Source organism: Rhinolophus sinicus, chromosome 17 (genome assembly GCF_057876585.1).
Source record: "Rhinolophus sinicus isolate RSI-liver-muscle chromosome 17, RSI-T2T, whole genome shotgun sequence".
NCBI classification, from domain to species: domain Eukaryota; kingdom Metazoa; phylum Chordata; class Mammalia; order Chiroptera; family Rhinolophidae; genus Rhinolophus; species Rhinolophus sinicus.
In genome coordinates this window covers 179705533-179725398 of record NC_142517.1, presented here as the reverse complement: position 1 = coordinate 179725398, position 19866 = coordinate 179705533, and the positions used below count along the sequence as shown (strand labels likewise).

The following is a 19866-nucleotide window of genomic DNA, read 5'->3' as shown; positions in this document are numbered from 1 at the left end:
TGTATATATACCACAACTTCTTTATCCATTAAGCTATCAAAGGACACTTTGTTGTTTCCATGTCTTGGCCACCATAAATAAAGCTGCAGGGAACATTGCAGCACATACGTCTTTATGGATAAATGTTTTCAGATTTTTTGGGTAGATACCCAGAAGAAGAATTTCTGGGTCATATGGGAATTCTATTCTTCATTTTTTGAGGAACCTCCACACTGCTTTCCATAGCAGCTGCACCAATCTGCATTCCCACCAACAGTGTATCAGAGTTCCTTTTTCTCCACAGCCTCTCCATCACTTGTTACTATTTGCCTTGTTGATGATAGCCATTCTGACTGGGGTGAGGTGGTATCTCATTGTGGCTTTTATTTGCATTTCTCTGATGATTAGTGATGTTGAGCACTTTTTCATATGTCTATTTGCCATTTGTATGTCCTCTTTGGAGAAATGTCTCTTCAGGTCCTCTGCCCATTTAATTGGATTGTTTGTTTTTTGTTGTTAAATTGTATGAGTTCCTTATATATTTTGGATATTAGCCCCTTATCAGAGGCGTTGTTCGCAAAAGTCTTCTCCCATTCAGTTGGTTGCCTCTTTGTCAATGGTTTCTTTTGTTGTGCAGAAGCTTCTTAGTTTGATATAGTCCCGTTCATTTATTTTAGCTTTTACTTCCCTTGCCTTTGGAGTCAAACTCATAAAATGCTCTTTGAACCCAAGGTCCATAAGTTTAGTACCTATGTTTTCTTCTATGAAGTTTATTGTTTTAGGTCTTATGTTTATGCCTTTGATCCATTTTGAGTTAATTTTGGTACATGGTGACAGATAGCAGTCTAGTTTCATTATTTTGCATGTGGCTTTCCAGTTCTCCAAGCACCATTTATTGACGAGGCTATCTCTTTGTCAAAAATTATCTGTCTATATTTATGTGGGTTTATATCTGTGTTCTCAATTCTATTCCATTGGTGTGTGTGTCTGTTTTTCTGCCAATACCATACTGTTTTGATTATTGTTGCCCTGTAGTGCAAGGTGAAGTCAGGGAGTGTGATACCTCTAGCATTGTTCTTTTTTCTTAGGATTGCTTTGGCTATTTGGGGTCTTTTATTGTTCCATACAAATCTGATGATTTTTTTTTGTTCTATTTCTTTGAAAACTGCCATTGAGATTTTGATAGGGATTGCATTAAATCTGTATATCGCTTTGGGTAATATGGCCATTTTAACTATGTTGATTCTTCCAATCAATGAGCATGGAGTATCTTTCCATTTCTTTGCGTCTTCTTCAATTTCTTTTAAAAGTGTCTTACAGTTTTCAGTATATAGGTCTTTCACATCCTTGGTTAAGTTTATTCCTAGGTGTTTAATTCTTTTTGTTGCAATTGCAAAAGGAATTGTTTTGTTTTTCTGAGATTTGATTGCTAGTATATAGGAATGCAATGGACTTTTGTACATTGATTTTGTAGCTGGCAACTTTATATGTTTATTGTTTCCAATAGGTTTTTGGTGGAGTCTTTAGGGTTTTCTATATATAGCATCATATCATCTGCAAAAAGTGACAATCTAACTTCTTCATTCCCAATTTGGATGCCTTTTCTTTCTTTCTCTTGCCTGACTGCTCTGGCTAGGACTTCCAATACCGTGTTGAAAAGCAGAGGTGATAGGGGACAGCCCTGTCATGTTCCTGAATGTAGCGCAAAGGTCTTCAGTTTTTCACCATTAATTATGATATTAGCTGAGGGTTTGTCAAATATGGTCTTTATTATGTTAAGATGTTTTCCTTCTATACCTATTTTATTAAGTGTTTTAATCATAAGTGGATGTTGTAGCTTGTCAAATGCTTTTTCTGCATCTATTGATATAATCATATGATTTTTGTCCATTTTGTTTATGTGGTGTATGACATTGATTAATTTGCGTATGTTGAACCATTCCTTGTGCCCCTGGGATGAACCCCACTTGGTCATGATGAATAATCTTTTTAATGCATTGTTGCATTCGATTTGCTAGTATTTTGTTTAGGATTTTTGCATCTGTATTCATCAGAGATATTGGTCTGTAGTTTTCTTTTTTTGTGATATCCTTACCAGGTTTTGGTATCAGGGTAATGTTGGCCTCATAAAATGAGTTAGGGAGTATTGACTCTTCAATTTTTTGGAAGAGTTTGAGTCGGATAGCTATTAGACCCTCTTTGAATGTTTGGTAGAATTCACTAGTGAAGCCATCTGGTCCTGGACTTTTGCTTTTGGGAAGGTTTTCGATGACTGATTCAATTTCGTTACTGGTGATCGGTCTATTTAGATTTTCCAGTTCTTCTGATTCAGCCTAGGAAGGCTATATGTTTCTAAGAACTTGTCCATTTATTCTAGGTTGTTGAATTTGGTGGCATATAGTCCTTCATAGTATTCTTGGATGATCCCTTGTATTTCTGTGGCATCCATGATAACTTCCACTCTTTCATTTTTTATTTTGTTTATTTGTGTCTTTTCTCTTTTTATCTTAGTGATTCTAGCCAAGAGTTTGTCAATTTTATTAATCTTTTCAAAGAACCCGCTCTTTGTTGCATTAAGTCTTTTCTGTTTTCTTTTTGTTCTCTATTTCATTTAGTTCTGCCCTGATTTTTATTATATTCTTCCTTCTGCTGACTTTGGGTTTCATTTGTTCTTCTTTTTCTAGTTCTTTAAGGTGTAACATGAGGTTATTTATCTGGGATTTTGCTTGTTTCTTGAGATAGGCCTGTAATGATATAAATTTCACTCTAAAAACTGCTTTCACTGCATCCCCCAAATTTTGGTAGGATGTATTTTCATTCTCATTTGTTTCTATGTCTTTTGATCTCTCCTCTTATTTCTTCTTTGACCCAGTCGTTCTTTAAAAGTATGTTGTTTAATCTCCACATGTTTGTGGTTTTTTGTGCTTTCTTTTTGCAGTTGATATCCAATTTCAAAGCCTTGTGATCAGAGAATTATGCTTGGTATGATTTCAATCTTCTTAAATTTGCTGAGGATAGTTTTATGTCCCAATATATGGTCTATCCTTGAGAATGTTCATGTACACTAGAAAAGAATGTATAGTGTGATGTTCTAGGATGAAATGCTCTATAAATGTCAATAATGTCCATTTCATAAATGTGTCAGTTACGGCTGATATTTCTTTATTTATTTTCTGTTTGGATGACCTATCCATAGCTGTCAATGATGTAGTTAGGTCCCCTACTATAATTGTGTTTTGGTCTATTTCTCCCTTTAGTTATTAGTTAGTAGTTGCTTGGTATATTTTGGTGCTCCCTGATTGGGGGCATAAATATTGATGACTGTTATGTCTTCTTGTTGTATAGTCCCCTTTACCATTATGAAATGTCCATCTTTGTCTCTTTTTACCTTTTTCACACTGAAGTCTGTTTCATCTGATATCAGTATGGTTACACTTGATTTTCTCTGGATACCATTTGCTTGGTGTGTCAATTTCCACCCTTTCACTGTGAGTCTATATTTGTCATTGTAGCTGAGATGTGTCTCTTGGAGGCAGCATATGGTTGGGTTTAGTTTTTTGATCCAATCTGCTACTCTGTGCCTTTTTATTGGTGAGTTCAGTCCATTTACATGTAGGGTGATTATTCATATATGAGGATTTCCTATCATTCTATCCTTGGTTTTTTGGTAAGACTGTGTCTCCATTGTTTCTTTGCGTTTTTGTTGCTGTCTATTATTTCTGTGTGGTGGTGTTCTATGATTTCCCCCTGTTTCTTCTTTTATTTATATATTTCAATTCTGGATATTTTATTTTTGAGTGGTTACCATTACCTTTACGTAAAATAAAGTTTCATATTTAGAGTATTCCATTTTCTTCATCATGCTTACTTTCTCCATTCCCTTATTGCAGTTCAGGCCTTTACTCTCCCCTCTTTTATGTTTTTGTTGTCACAAATTATCCCTTTTATGCTGGTCAATTAGCCTCCTTCAGTATTTCTTGTAGTGCAGGTCCTGTGTTAGAAAATTCCCTCAGCTTCTGTATGTGTGGAAAGGTCTTTATTCCTCCTTCATATCTAAAGGATGTTTTTGCTGGATATATTATTGTTGACTCATAATTTCCCTTTTTCAATAGTTTTTATAATAGTTTTTAGAACAGAATATTTGATTCCACTCCCTGTTGGCTTGTAGAGTTTCTGCTGAAAAATCTGATGATAGGCTAATAGGCTTTCCTTTGTAGGTTACCATCTTCTTTTCCCTGGCTGCCTTGAGGATTCTTTCTTTGTTGTTAATTTTTAACAGCTTCAAAACAATGTGCCTTGGCGGCCTGTTGGGATTGAGGTAATTAAGTGTTCTATTTGCTTCCTGGATTCAAGGATCCAGTTCTCTCCACAACTCTGGGAAGTTCTCATCGACTATTTGTTTGAATATACTCTCTGATCACTTCTTCCTTTCTTTTCCTTCTGTCATGCCCATTATTGTTATATTGCTCTTTCCGATGGAGTCAGAAAGTTCTTGTAGAGTGCTTTCATTTCTTTTAGATCTCAATTCTCTCTCTTCTTCCATCTGTGTCATTTCCAGATTTCTGTCTTCGACGTCACTGATTCTTTACTCCATCTGGTCAACTCTACTACCTAGCTGCCTATTTTATCCTTCATTTCTTTTACTGAGTTCTTAATCTCCAGAAATTCTATTTGGTTCGTTTTTTAAATTTCAATCTCTTAGGTAAAATGTTCATTTTGTTCTTTGTGTTTCTGAGTTCATTAAACTGCCTGTCCATGTTTTCTTGCATCTCATTGAGTTTTTTATGAACTGCAATCTTGATTTCTCTGTCACTTAAATCACATATTATCATGCCTTTAAGTTCATTTTAAGACTTTTCATTTTCTTTCTGAGCTGTCTTGTTACCTTGGTTATTCATGGCAATTAATGAATTATTATTTCTCTTTCTAGGCATCTATAGGAGTGGGTTCTGCAACACATTGATAGAAAGAGGTCTTTCTTTTGTTTTCCAGTAGGTGTTGGTAAAATGTTTTATTTTCTCTCCGACTGCAGCTTTTTATTCTCCCTCACATTGTAGTGTTATATTTTCTCTGCACTGTTCCAGCTTCTCACATAATGGGGAGATTCCCTGGAAGGCAGGCTTCTCCTTTGTGAACAGTTTGCCTGGGTCACAGGGCACCACTTCATCAGCGATGCGTTCTCTCCCCTCAGAAAAATGTTTAATCCATTTAGACACTGCTGTTTTCTTCATGGCATTATCCCCATAAACTTGGAATAACACGTACCTGATTTCACTCCCACTCTTGCCAAGTTTAACAAGAAATGTAATGTCTGTTTTTTCTCTAATTCAAGCTCAGACATTCTTGTGATGGCACACAAAAACATGCAACAACAATGATGCAGCAAGACACCGTCACATGTCAACATGAACACAGCTATGAGACACTGATATACCAAGGTTATGAAACCTTACTGAGCTGTTTGTACAGTGCTGCTAATGTAAGCGCAAGTTCGTGGCAAGTTCGTGAATTTAATTGTAAGATGGCGTAATGTATAACATATTTTATTTACATACATATGTATCTCTTAGGAAAATATATGCCATATTTATTCTACCTTTGTGTAGTGCTATATTATGTACTAAATTGTATTCCCCCCAAATTCATATGTTGAAATCCTAACCCCCAGCATCTCAAAATGCGACTGCATTTGAAGACAGGGCTGTTAAAGAGATGACTAAATTATAATGAGGCTGGGCTCCAATCCAATCTGACTGGGAGCCTTATAAGAGGAAGAAATTGGGACACATACAGAGACACCAGGGATGTGTACCAGTAAGAAAAGATCATGTAAGAGCACAGTGAAAAGGCAGCCATCTGCAAGCCAAATAAAGAGGCCTCAGGAGAAACCAAACCTACGGACATCTTAATCTTGAACTTCAAACCTCCAGAAACATGAAAAATAAGTTTTTGTTGTTTAAGCCATCAGTCTGTCGTACTTTGTTATTGCAGCCCTGGCAAATTCATACATCCTTCCTGCTCTAATACTCTCAAAATGTCTCTTGACTAGGACAGTCCTTCTGTGGGTCTTTGGGAGAGTTCAATGAAAATTCAAGATTTTATCACAGCATTTAGAATTAAAACTTTCCCAATTAAAAAAAAAGGCAATTAATGATAGCCTTTTAAACAAATGGTGACCTTGGGTTTGGTGATGACTTCTCTGATATAACACCAATAGTACAATCCCTGAAAAAAAAAATTGGTAAGCTAGACTTCATTAAAATTAAAAGGTTCTGCTCTGCAAAAGTCACTGTTATAAGAATGCAAAGATAAGCTACAGACAGGAGAAAAATATCTGCAAAATACATATTTGATAAAGAACTGGTATCCAAAATATGCAAAGAACTCTTAAAACTCAGCATAAGAAAACAAACCCAGTTACAAAATGAGCAAAAGACCTAAGACACTTCACCACATAAGATGTTCAGGTGGCACAGGTGGCAAACTGGCATATAAAAAGATGTTCAATATCATATGTCATTAGGGAATTTAAAATTAAAACAAGATACCACTACATACCAGTTAGAATGGCAACTTTTCAAAACACTGACAACAAATGCTGATGAGGCTGTGGAGCAACAGGAACTCTCATGCATTGCTGGTGTGAATGCAAAACAATACAGCCATTTTATAAGACAGGTTGTCAGTTTCTTACAAAGCTAAACATAAGCTTCCCATATGATGTAGCAATTGTGCTCCTAGGTATTTAGCCAAATGAGTTGACAACATGTCCACATAAAAACCTACATATGAATGGTTCCAACCATAACAAAATTGTAGAGATAGTGAAAAGATCAGTGGTTGCCAGCAGGGTGGGATGTATCTATGGAGCACAGAACATTTTTAGGGCAGTGAAACTATTCTGTATGATACTGTTAATGAACAAAAAAATGAATCTTATTATAAATTGTGGACTTCAGTTAATTACAATATATCAATCAATACTGGTTCATAGGATGTAACAAAGGTACCACACTAATGCAGTATGTTAACAACAGGGAAAACTATGGGCATGGGGAGAGTGGGTTTATGGCAATTCTGTTTTCTGTGTAGTTTTTCTATAAATTTAAAACTTCTCCAAAAAAAGTCTATTACATTACCTAAAAAAATTTAAATGTGCTAAACTCAATACATTCTAACTATGAACAATCATGCTTTTATTAGAAATTATTGGCAAAGTACATAAGAGAATTTTCCAGAGAGCTATACTTATCACCTTAAACACTAAAATTCATAATTTGAAAAAAAATTTTGTTATTATTCTGTCAGGGAATATTGAGGGTTTGGGGCCACTGTCAGGATATATATTTTCAGCTGCAAATTTTTAGTCCAGCAGCTTTTAGCAGCCACCTACTTCACAATTCCCAATCTGTTATCTACTAAAACTTAGGCTGAAATGAAGGTTTTTCAAGGTAAAATTAGATGAGCAAGCTTATTAAAAGCTTTTTACTTTCAACACAACTTTAGTTTAAAAGGTCTTTGTATGAAGGTGTTCACCTAACTCTAGAATATGGGCAACCATATGAATTTTATGGTAACTATTTCCTTCCTGGCTCATATAGCATTTTTTTTTTTTTTAATTTTTTGATTTCATGGCCGTATTGAGGCAAAAGGAAGTCTTATGCCAATAAGGGCAGGGACTTCCATTTGAATTTCACGTGGCATATTTTTAAAGTCCTCCTACTACACAGTCATATATTTTCTGCTTCAAAGCTTCCTGTTCATTCTTTCTTGACTTCTCCGTAATTTCAACACCCCCTCCACACTCCAGCATCTTTTTATCTTACCTCCTGAATTTTAAGGTTCATTTTGCGTTTTGTGGTCTTCAGTACCTCTTCAACAATAGCTGAATTCTTCTAAAAGTAGAAGGAGAAAAGGTTCTAAATAATCTGAAATGATAGGGAGAAACTGTCGAGACTTTTTAGCTGGCAACCTATAAATGCTATTCTGAATATAGTTATAAATACTTCTTATTGTGACTCTGAAGACACTATAACAATGAGGTATTTTAAAAGGAGCTACTTTACCATATTTCCCCGAAAATAAGACCTAGCCGGACACTCAGCTCTAATGCATCTTTTGGAGCAAAAATTAATATAAGACCTGGTATTATGTTTATATTATATTATATTATATTATATTATATTATATTATATTATATTATATTATATTAATTATAAGACCTAGTCTTATATTATAGTAAAGTAAGACCGGGTCTTATATTAATTTTTGCTCCAAAAGCTGTATTAGAGCTGATTGTCTGGCTAGGTCTTATGGTATTTTGGGGGGAACACTGTAATACTTTGAATCATGACTTCTATCATTTTTCCTTTTAGATCATGAAAAAGGATTAGTCACATTCACTTCCTATGTAAAATTCAATAATCAGAGGAGACATTAGTAATTGATAGAAATTTTTTGACAGGGTATATTCCTAATTTTTTAAAGTACTATATTTTTTCTAGCATCAAAGGTTATCCACAGTTAGGAGTTGAGGATGAAAAACAGCTTTCACTATTTATTCTCTTTTATATTATTATTAGTGGCACCACAGATGTAAAACCTCAGAATCATCTTTGCCTTCTTTCTTACCTTCAGCCCCAATCCAGTATCATATTCTAGCATCTGTTTCTTCACAGAATACCCCTCTTTCTTTTTAAAATTCTACAACCCTAAGTCAGACCTAATAAGGTGCATGCCTCAAATAATGCAATGGATTCCTAATTCTTTCCCCTGCCTCCAACCTCCTCTCCTATAATTAATACTCTGCACTACTGCCAGATTAGTTTTTGTGTTTTCATTATGTCACTGCCTTACCAAAAACCTTAATCACCCCACATAGAATCAAGCCCAAGTACTGATTATTCTTGATTTTGAGATCCTCTATAATGTGATCCCTAGCTAATTTCTAGTGTATTTCTCACAAACAAATCCTCACTCCTGTCAGGCTGGTTTATGCATTTCCCCCAACTGCACCCAGTGGAAAGATCTAGGTTCAACCCTGGATTACAAGAAGAAGACAGGGGACTGTGATCCTGGAGAAATGACTTCTCTTTTGGTCCCAGTATTCTTATCATTAAAACGGGGACAGTAATATCCTATATCATCAGGTTTTGCAAAGATTAAACAAAATAACATGTTGAACATCTATTATACTGTCTGGCCCATGGCAGGAAAACAAAATTGTTAAGTGCTTTTCCTAGTCTTTATTCTTTGCTGCCTCTGTGTGTGCTCCTTGAAATGTCATCACCTCTGTACTTTGTCTTCTAAAGGTCCAGCTCACGTCCTATCTTACTTGAAGCCTACCCTCATCTATTCTAGATAGGGCATACATTCTCTTAAACCCAACCGAACACAAAATACTTATTCTTCAATATTCACTTACTGCCCTGTACTATTCTTTAATATTTTTTATGCTCTTATTTTTTTCTCTATTAAGTTTTTCATGCTATGCCTTGTTCTCCCAGCTAGCATATAATCTCTCGAAGAGCACAAACTACTTCATATCTCTGGACCCTGAGAGTTGCATGTACAGGGTAAGGGCTCTATAAATAATCACTGACACCACACAATGGTTTCTGTTATCAGTGCACATGCATTTCAAATGTCAAGAATCCTCACATCAACATCATCTACCGTGTTTCCCCCAAAATAAGACCGGGTCTTATATTAATGTTTGCTCCAAAAGATGCATTAGGGCTTATGCTCAGGGGATGTCGTCCTGAAAAATCATGCTAGGGCTTATTTTCCGGTTAGGTCTTATTTTGGGGGAAACACGGTATTTTTAAAAATCATTTTCATGGGTCTATTGCCTCCTCCAGCTAACACATAACAGTGAATTTGTATTTCAGAACTTTTGACTCAAACCTTTGTCTCGGAGGCGAACTCCAGAGTGGCAGTCAACTTCTGCACTTCGTCTTGTGCCTTGTCTTCCTCCTCTTTGACGTCTCTCAGTTGCTGGCGCAAATTCATCACTTCGAGATGCAGCAACTTCAGGTCCTTGGAGTGCTCCTCCTCTATTGTATTCAGTCGATCCTTCAGAAAAGCTACTAGACAGCACAGGAGAGTTATTGAATAGTTGAAAGGTTAGGAAAGGAAAAGAATCATAAACTCATCAAGCTTTCATACAGTACCAAATTTCCGAAGACTCGTTTCTGTCTGTACCTGTTTTCTGTGGATTCAAATCCTTTTCAGTTTGCAGACGAAAGATGTTCATCTTCAAGGACTGGATGAGATTTTCCAGATGGCACATTCGATTTACCAGAAACTCACAGTTCTTCCATAAAATGTCTGTTTTTCCTGAGCAAGTTACTTCATTCTGGATAGGACTAATGAGGTTCTGGTTCACAGGTCCTTCTAAACATTTTGGAGTTTCAAACTGGCCTCTGGACAAAGATCCCAATATAACAATATTATGCCATGCAGTGGGTACTATGGTAATCCCAACCACTGAGTCAGTGTAACATTTCCACTAAGAACAAAAATTAGGTTCCTAAGTTAACAAGCAACTGGTAGCCCCTCCAAACTTAAATGTAGAGAGCACTATTAGGTAAAGAGGATGAGACCAATGTGGGATAAGTAAAGACCACTGAGTTTTTAATCGCTGTTCATTTTAATCTGAATTTTTCATAAGCATTTTTTTGTATGTAAAAACAAGCGATGCATGAAACATGTTAAATGCTAATTCTATAATGGTGAACTAAGAATTAAAGTTAGCATGGAGGCAATATAGTCGTATGCTTTAAAAATTTTTTAAACCAGGCCATAATAAACATTCCTATTTTGTTCCAACATATTCAACATTTGTACAAATTTAATCTTTAACTGCTGAAGAGTTCTTTATTCTATGGATGCTATAATATCAACTATGCTAATTTTAGGTCTTTGTGAGAGACACTCAGGAAATAGAGGCCTACCTCAGAGATACAGCAAGTTTAGTTCCAGACTACTGCAGTAATGCGAGTATTGCAGTAAAGTGAACTGTAATTTTTTTGCTGGTGGAGGGTCTTACCCTCAATTTGTAAAGAATGCAATATCTATGAAGTGCAATAAAATGAGGTATGCCTAGATGTAATTTGCCTATATGTAAAAGAAAATCACAACAATAAATTTGATATCGGCTGCTTATGCACCCAGATTTCCTAGGCCATTGATAATCCAACTTTGAATATGCAATAATATCTTTAGCAGCAGAAGGGGGAAAAAAAAATTGTTTTTTTGAGTACCTCATTCTAAATTATGAATTTTTTTTTTAAGACTTAACACCTCCCTTTTAATTTACAATGAATCTGGACAAGAAAATGAAGACCATATTAATAGCATGAGTCAAGTTTAGATGTTCACCTTAATATCAAAGTCTATTTTTGATTTAAAAAATAACCAAAACTATTTCTAATCATATAAAAAATTACATGTTTGTTTTTAATCAAGTGCTGAAGGTAAATAGAACATCAAAGTTTGTGCACCTAATTAATACAATTCAAATATCTATTTAGGGTAATAGTCTAGGTTGTAGCTGTATCACAGGATGACAACTCTTTATCTTGCAGGTATTTTCTAATTAATGTTCAAATGGAAAATGTTATTTCTCAATTCTTTTGTAAATACCTATTTCATCTGCCAAACCATCCACACCGTGACTCCTTATTAATAACCACTGAAGCAAAGTTCTTCAACCTACAGAGATCTGGTTCATTTTTCACTTATTACCTTTTTTCACCAAAGTCCAACATTATTAGGTCATCCCTCAGAGAACTGGTCTGTTCCTCAACTATTCTCATCCGTTGCTGAAGTACTGTGAATGTTTCAGAAGCTGTAGCGCTGACATGGGTTGGAGAGACAACCGGTCTGGACATTGCAGTTTCCATTTGCACCTGAGATTAAAGTCACAATATTAGTGTAGTAGGTTCTATTATTGCTCAAAATAGTCACTGCCCCTTCCTGTGGGAGAATTATACATCCCTATCCTGTTGAGCGCAGGAATGCCTTGTGTCCTGCTCTGGCCAATTAAATGTGGGTGGAGGCTTTTAAGAGCCAATTTGTCATTCACCATCTCTTTCTCCTCTTTCCACGAGATGAGCAACATCCCAGATAGGGCCTGATCCATTTTCCAAGATCCCAAAGTAGAGATGATATGAACCAGACAGAGCCATGACCCATACATGACATCCAGTGCGAGTGTGCAATAAACTTACGTTGTTATAAGACACTGAGATTGTTCAGCAGTTTCCTATTGCATCATAATCCACTCTACCCAATCTGTTACTATCAGACACACATTAGGACTTATTACTCAGCTGAGGGAATTATTGCATTTGTCATTATCAGCCATTTTCATTGTAACATATTCTCAATCCAATGTTTCTGGAAAAAAAATTCTGTACTTGGACCTCTGAGCAGTTGTCATAAAATAGATTTACCAACTACACTGAAGTAGTGATTTAAAAAAAAATAATTTGCAAACTTCATAGCAAAGACTCTTTTGTAGCTATTGACATCAAATTTCCAGACTCCTCCCCCAAAACCACATACGAGTAAATGGGAGTAGTGAGACTACTCTTCCAGTATTCGTGACAGAAGCAGAACTAGCTTATAAGCAGTCCCAACATTTAAATGAATCATGTGCCCAAAGTTCAATGACAAGGTCTTTGGTGGAAACTTTAAGGATATTTTCCTGCAACTCCATCCTGTACAGGCATTTCTATTCTAATCAGACTGGTAACATTAACCACCACTAGCAATAGTGTTCCTATGGGAATGTGCGCACAAAGGTCCCACTTGGGAAATGAGTAACACACCTATCTTCCCTACTAGCTGTGTAATCATATATCTCCCTTCCCCTTACCTCCCAGGCGGTAGAAGTGGTCACTATCTCAGAACCAAGTCACTGAAGGTGGTCCTCGGGACCCACAGCAGGAATTAAGTGTTAAAACTGGTGCAGGATTTAAGGGGGCCAGAAACATGGTGAGGGGCTATGAGAAGGCTGAGCTTCTTGCTAATATACTGCTACAACCAGTGGGGACATTTCTTCATTCTGAAACAGCTCTCCGACCACCTTCCATCTTCCCCCACAGGTCTCAGAGAATGACCTTCCTATTTCTCTCTTTACTTTTTAAAAAACTTTATTGAGGAATACCTGACAAATATAACTGTATAAAGTGTACAATATGATGATTTGATATACATATGTGTACATTGTAGAATGGTCACCAAGATCAAAGTAATTAACACATCCAATACCTCATAAAGGTAACACAGGTAACTCTTTTTTGTGTGTGGTAAGAACACTTAAGATCTACTCTCAGCAACTTTCAAGTATACAATACCATGTTATTAACTATAATCACCATGCTGTACGTTAGACCTTCAGAACTTATTTGAAAAGGCAACCTACAGAATGGGAGAAAATATTCACAAATGACATATCTGATAAGGGGTTGATATCCAAAAATATATAAAGCATTCATACAACTCAACAAAAAAACAAACAATGTGATTTAAAAATGGGCAAAGGACCTGAATAGACATTTTTCCAAAGAAGACATACAAATCACCAACATGTACATGAAAAGGTGTTCAACACCACTAATGATCAGGGAATGCAAATCAAAACCACAATGATAAAAAAAAAGACACAATGATAATCACCTCACCCTGTTAGAATAGCTATTATCAAAAAGGCAAGAAATAAATGTTGGTGAAGACATGGAGAAAGGGAGCAAGCAGTGTATAAGGATACACTGTTAGTGGAAATATAAATTGGTGCAGCCACCATGGAAAAACAGTATGGTGGTTCCTCCGAACATTTAAAATTGAATTACCATCTGATCCAGCAATTCCATGTCTGGGTATATATCCAAAGGAACTGAAATCAGTATCTCTAAGAGGTAGATATCTGCACACCCATGTTCACGGCAGCATTATTCATAATAGCCAAGATACGGGAACAACCGAAATGTCCTTCTAAGGATGAATGGATAAAGATATGGTACATACATGCGCGCACACACACACACACACACACACACACACACAGAGGAATATTATTCAGCCACAAAAAAGGAAATCCTGTCATTTGCGACAACATGGATGAAACTGAAGGGCATTATGCTAAGTGAAATAAGCCAGACAAAGAAAAGTACTGTATTGTATCACGTATATGTAGAATCTAAACAAACAAATCCAAGTTCATAGAAACAGAGAATAGAGTTGTGCTTGACAGGGTCTGGGGGGAGGGGAAATGGGGTAACATAGGTCAAAGGGTACAAATTTTCTCTTAACTCTTCTAGTGCTTCTGACCAGGATTTCTCTCTTTTGTGCTCCTCTATAAAACAGAATGCATTTCTGACACACAATCTTTTTAAATTCTTTAACAGATTTTCTATTAAGAATTAGCTTAAGGACATGGGGTAAAGACGCTCTCTTTTATTAATTCCCTTCCATGTTTCCAATTGTTCCTGAAAGGAAAGACAAAGGCAGATGTAGACAGCGAGTCTTTGGCTACACAAAGATTTGAAGTAGGAGTCATCTACGTTTCTGAAAAAAGCCAGATTTGGAGACTCCTGCTCATGTTGCCACATCGGCCAGAACAGTGTTCCTCAGGTAACAGAAGGAAAAGCCTCTAAGACAGACCTTAGGGCTAGTTCTGCTACCATGACACCAGAGCTATGGTGGGGAGCCACCATTAGTGTGGGGTGGGGAGAAAATAGAGGGGTAACAATGGAGAAGTACCACACGTGTTTCCCTTCCATTCCATCTTCTGTCACCTGCTGTCTGGTACTGCTGACCTAGAAATAAACCAGGCCTTGAGTGGGAAAAATAGTATGGAAAGAATGTTTAATGGGGTTTGTGGCAGATATAGTTGGCTCCTTTATCTTCTCTCTAAAAGAAGCTGAAAAGAGGCTGTCCACAGCCTCCCTTGCAGCTGGCAGACCCATGTGACACATTCTGGCCAATGAAACTTTAGGCAGAAGTTTGCAAGGAGCTTCTGAGCAGACTTTTGTTTTTCTGATAAAAAGGACAGAAATGATGGCACCTGTCCTTTCCTTTCCCCTTATGATGCTCAAAGCTCTGAGAGCTCTTTTTCAGTCAGCCATACAGTGCCTCACTCATAAAAAGAGCCAGTGATTGCCAGCTTCTGAGAAACACAAAGAAAAGGCCAGAGAATCTCAGATTAACCTGACATTTTTTATTTTTTTTGCAAAACTAGTAACTGCTTATTTAAGAAAAATAAACTTTTGTTTTTTTGTTTTAGTCTTTTTCTTCTGTTGCTTGCAACAAAAGCATTCTTAACTGATTCACAATAGTCCCAGGCAATAGTCTGTGGGGAAACAAGTAGGAAGAGGAGATAAAGGAAATGACAAGCAGTGCCAGAGGTGGGAGAGGACAATTTCCGTGGCTACTTGTTAGGTCCAGGTATCCAGTTACAATATCAAGGTCTGCCTTAATTTATACCAGAAGCCAAGCACAGAATACTAATACAAAATGGCAAAAGTCCATTTTTGTAAAAAAAAAAATACAGGAAATGGGATACAAGTTTCCCACATATTTTGAATGGGATGCAGATTGCCACCTAAAATTTTTTCAAGCATGTTGAAATGTCATAGTTTCAAATGTCAAAGTTTTGCTGATATTTCCCAAAGGTACTTATGATAATGTATAAACTGCCTATATTTACTTTACAGGGGGTGTGCACATTCAGCAACCAAATGGAAAACAACTCAAATTAAATGCTTTATTTTCCTAAAAAAAGAGAAGGTCTATATATGTTTGGGTAATAATTTGATTGGCATCATCGCTCACACCAGAACTTGATCTACACTGGCACTTCTCAGGGTTCCAGACAGCAAAATATACTCTCAAAAACAGAGAACACACTTGGCCCTCAGCCACTAACCGTGAGGTTTATAGAAAATTCACCCTAAGGAAGGGGAGATGAGATCAAGAGTCCCTGAGTCCCTGGGAGTCTGGTAAAGGAAGAGGGAAGTAGACTTGGAATCTAGTGAGCATGTTGAGTTGGGGTTTACAGTCAGGAGAGATTTCATTTTCGTTGCGTTACTCATACCCCTGCCTTTCCTCCCTCATTTGGCAGGCCCACAGCGGCCCTCACCGCCCCACACAAACAGACTCCCCTGTCCACTTGGCAGATCCTCAGAAGCCATAATTCTATAGCTCGTAGTCTAAGAAGTACAGTCTTACAAGAATCTACACTTAACTACTAATATTCCAGCAAAGAGAGCATAGCTTGAACATAGCTGTGCTTTGGTATTTTTGAAAAGGCGCAAATATCACTGAATGGTTTTGAACCTAAATCCTGATACTTGACAGTAACAATGAAAATACTAAAATATAAACTTTTATTGTAAAAAAAGTTCATTCACAGCTACTTTCATAAATATGTCATTATCCCACTAACAATCCTGTCTCTATGTTTAGGAAGAGTATTTTCAAGGAGCTCCTAAGTGAGCTACCTCAAGCATGGAATGCTTGGAATGAACGCTTGGAAAGCATGGAATGAATAAGACCAATGTCCTACGGAGCATACCAGTAAAAGCCAGGTGACTTTACAAAGGGAATACTTGCTTCTGTGGACACAGGCTCCATTTCTGTGCCTGGCAACAGCTACAGCTACATGCTGTTGGTTCCAAAATAACTGGCCAGGAAGTCAGTGCTGTTTATCACAACCATTGGAAAATAACTTGGTCAGTAACATTGTCTTCATTCACTCATACATCCAACAAACATTTCCTGAATGCCTACCAGGAGCCAGACACTGTTACAGGCACTGGGGAATACAGCAGTGAACAAAACAAAATTCCTTGTCATTATGGAGCTTATATTCCAATTAAGGAATATAGATATTACATAAAATACATAGTTTGTTCATTGGTGATAAGTGTAATGGGCAAAAATAAAGTAGGAAAGAAGATGGGATAGAGACTGTGGTTCAGGCTTCTGTTTTAAACAGAGTTGTCAAAGAAAACCTCACTAAGATGGTATTTAAGCAAAGACCTGAGAAGGAGGTGCAGGAGTGAGCCATGTGGCTATCTGGGGGAGAGAGAGGTCCAGAAATAGTTAACAGTGAGTACAAAGACCCTAGGTCAGAATGCCTGATGGGTTCACAAACAGTAAGGTCAGTTTGGCTGGAGAGAACAAGCTCAGGAGAGAACAGATGGAGGTGAGGTCGGAGGGTAATAATGGGACCAGATCACGTAGGAGAGTCTTAAAGGCTATTGTAAAAGTTTGGTTTTAACTCTGATTCTAAGAGCCACTGGAAGGTTTAGAGCTGAGGAGTGCTGAATGTATCGAACTTAACTTTTAATTGGATCACTCTGGCCATCCCCTTAATAGCGGAAGGACAACAGCAGAAGTAGGAAGAACACTTGGGAAGCTGCTGTAATAATCCAGGCAGGAGATGCCTCTGGCTGGCACCAGGATGAGAGCAATGGAACAGTAAGAAGTGGTCAGAATCCAGACATAGTTTAAAGATAGGTTTTACTGATGGATTAGATATGAGATATGAGAGAATGGAAGCAATTAGAAGGACAGCGTTGCCTTTAATTAAGACAATGGAAGCCTATTAGGAAGAAGTTTTAGAAGGAAGATCGAGAGTTGTTTTGGAAATATTAAGACAGGAAAGATGCCCAACAAGACTGAACTTGTAGATCTGGAGTCCGAGGGCGAAGTGTGGACTAGAGATACAAATTCGGAAGTTGTCGATATATGCATGAGGCTGGATAACAAACAGAAAGGGTTCAAGGACCTAGTTCTGGGTGCTCCGAGATTAATAAATCAGGGGCATGGGGAGTGTGTGGGTGTTCAAACCAGACTAATGTGAGCTTCTTCAAAGCAGGGTCAGATTCTTAATCCTGTCCTGTCTTCAGAGCCTCGCGCAGTGCATGGAACATTGTGGGTGGTAAACACATAGGGATAATTCAACAAAAACTTAAGCTATGTCTATTCTGTTCTAGCAGAAGTGCCAGGTACTGGGGAAACAGCAATGACCGAATGTAAGTTCCTGACACCCGCAGTCTAATAAACAGGCCTGGGAGAATAATAGGTGGCAAAAATAAAAAAAAAACCTATAACCTCCAACCTAACATACATAAAGAGCAGCTGGTACTGGGCTTATCTGGAGTCCCTCCCTAGAGGCTATCTTCCCTCCTTCAGCTAGCGCCAGGCCACTGCAAACACTTCGCTCCTAAACGGTTTCACCGGCTTCCAGCGCAAAAGCGCTATAAATCAGGGTCCTGAGGGTCAGAGGTCGAGACTAAGGTCCGCTAGGGAGCGGAGAGAACGGCAGAGAGAGGTGATGGTGACCTTATCCGACTCTCGCCCGCGGGCCGCGCACCTCGGTTCTCCGCTCTCCCGCCTAGGGCCCGGCAGTCTCACCCCACAGTCCAACCTGTGGCTCCGTCCCGCAGCAGGAGGGCCGGTTTCCATGGAACTAAAACAGCGCTTTAAACCAACCCGCTCCCCGGCGCGTTAACTCCGGTAGGAAGGCGCGCCCGTGACAGGGCATGCCGGGAACTGCAGTTTTCCCGGGCCAGCAGGGCCCTCCGCCCGGGGCGGGGTCCAGACGGGAATCCGGCGGCGCGCGCGGAACGCGCAGCCCTGTGAGCCGGGTGACGACAGGACTCCATTGTGCTCGCCAGCGGGGCACGCCGGGAAGTGTAGTTTCCTCCCACTCACTTCCCGGAGGTCCGTTCTGTCCACTCTCGCCGTTTACTCATCTCGTCCCTGTGAACGTGCGGCGTTGGGGTAATTTGGCAAACACATACCTTGAAGCAGGCAAGAGTCCAAGATTAGGAAATGTTTTTAGTTTTAGGAGGCTTAAAGTATTAAATAACTTCTGAATGGAAAAGAACAGATTTGGTTAATGAGCATACAAAAATGGTACGATAACAGAGTTCAAACATTGTTCTGGTTAACGTTAAAACCAAGCCCCTCTTCATCCTCGCCCATGATGGCCAGACGGAGAGTAAAACACACGGAATCTGCTCTCTTGTGTGTTTCTTCAGCGTGATTAATTTCTTGCCTTGTCTACGGCAACTGAATAGGTATTTCTAAATCAGACTGTAGCTAAGAAACGAGAAACCGCACTGAAAATAAAACTGCAATAGTTTCTTAGTTGTTTTGCTGTAAAAGTGAGAATTTACACTTACAAGAAGCCTTCTACAGTGAAAAGACAATGCGGCTTAAGGTAGCACAGAGCATCTTTTACTATCGCCGGGACAATAAATACATTCCACGCCTCCGTGGGGGCGCAGCTGAGAATAACTTGAGCCCTCAAATACATGTAGTCAGATCCGAGATGAGTCCTAGCTTAGCAAGTGGCTGACTGAATCGATCTAGTTATTCTTATTCTCCCTATAGCTGAGCCTCAACCTGCATTGGAGAGAATGTTTATCAAACCACAGCTTTAAGACATAGTCATCAAACTGTAAGCCCATCCGGCGAAAAAGAAATGAGCACTGCATACATTATTCAGATGAAGGGACCAAATCAAGCTTTTCAATATGAAAAGTGGGAGGGTATTTTAGAGCGTTAATGCAAAGATCCAATTATTCTCTTAGAGAAAATGTATGTACATTTTCTGTTGCGTTGACCTCTGACTTATCTATAGACATGAGAGAGGTGTATGCACTCCACAGATAATCCGAACCCTTCAATGAGGGTTTTCACGTTCTTGAATCTGCATATTAAGCAGCAATCAGGGAGACAAACTGATTAAATTTAGTGTTTTCATTTCTTTTTCTCTGTCTACTATCTGGCAAACCATTTAAGAACTTGTCAGGCAATTACAGAGTTAGAGAAAAAAAATCTGAAGTCTTCAATAAACTAATTAAT

General features: G+C 38.1%; 1 protein-coding gene across 1 annotated transcript in view; it reads right to left on the bottom strand.

Annotated features, from left to right (window-relative positions):
* CCDC150 (coiled-coil domain containing 150) overlaps positions 1 to 18578 on the bottom strand; it is a 74724-nt gene extending 56146 nt beyond the window's left edge. The window contains exons 1-5 of the mRNA XM_088793954.1: positions 18409 to 18578; positions 11728 to 11891; positions 10183 to 10403; positions 9886 to 10067; positions 7806 to 7874 (exon numbers count right to left, since the gene is read on the bottom strand). Coding sequence (XP_088650080.1) covers positions 7806 to 7874; positions 9886 to 10067; positions 10183 to 10403; positions 11728 to 11891; positions 18409 to 18459 — 687 coding nt within the window. The 5' untranslated portion in view covers positions 18460 to 18578. The remainder of the gene's footprint in view (positions 1 to 7805; positions 7875 to 9885; positions 10068 to 10182; positions 10404 to 11727; positions 11892 to 18408) is intronic.
* Positions 18579 to 19866: the final 1288 nt, after the last annotated feature.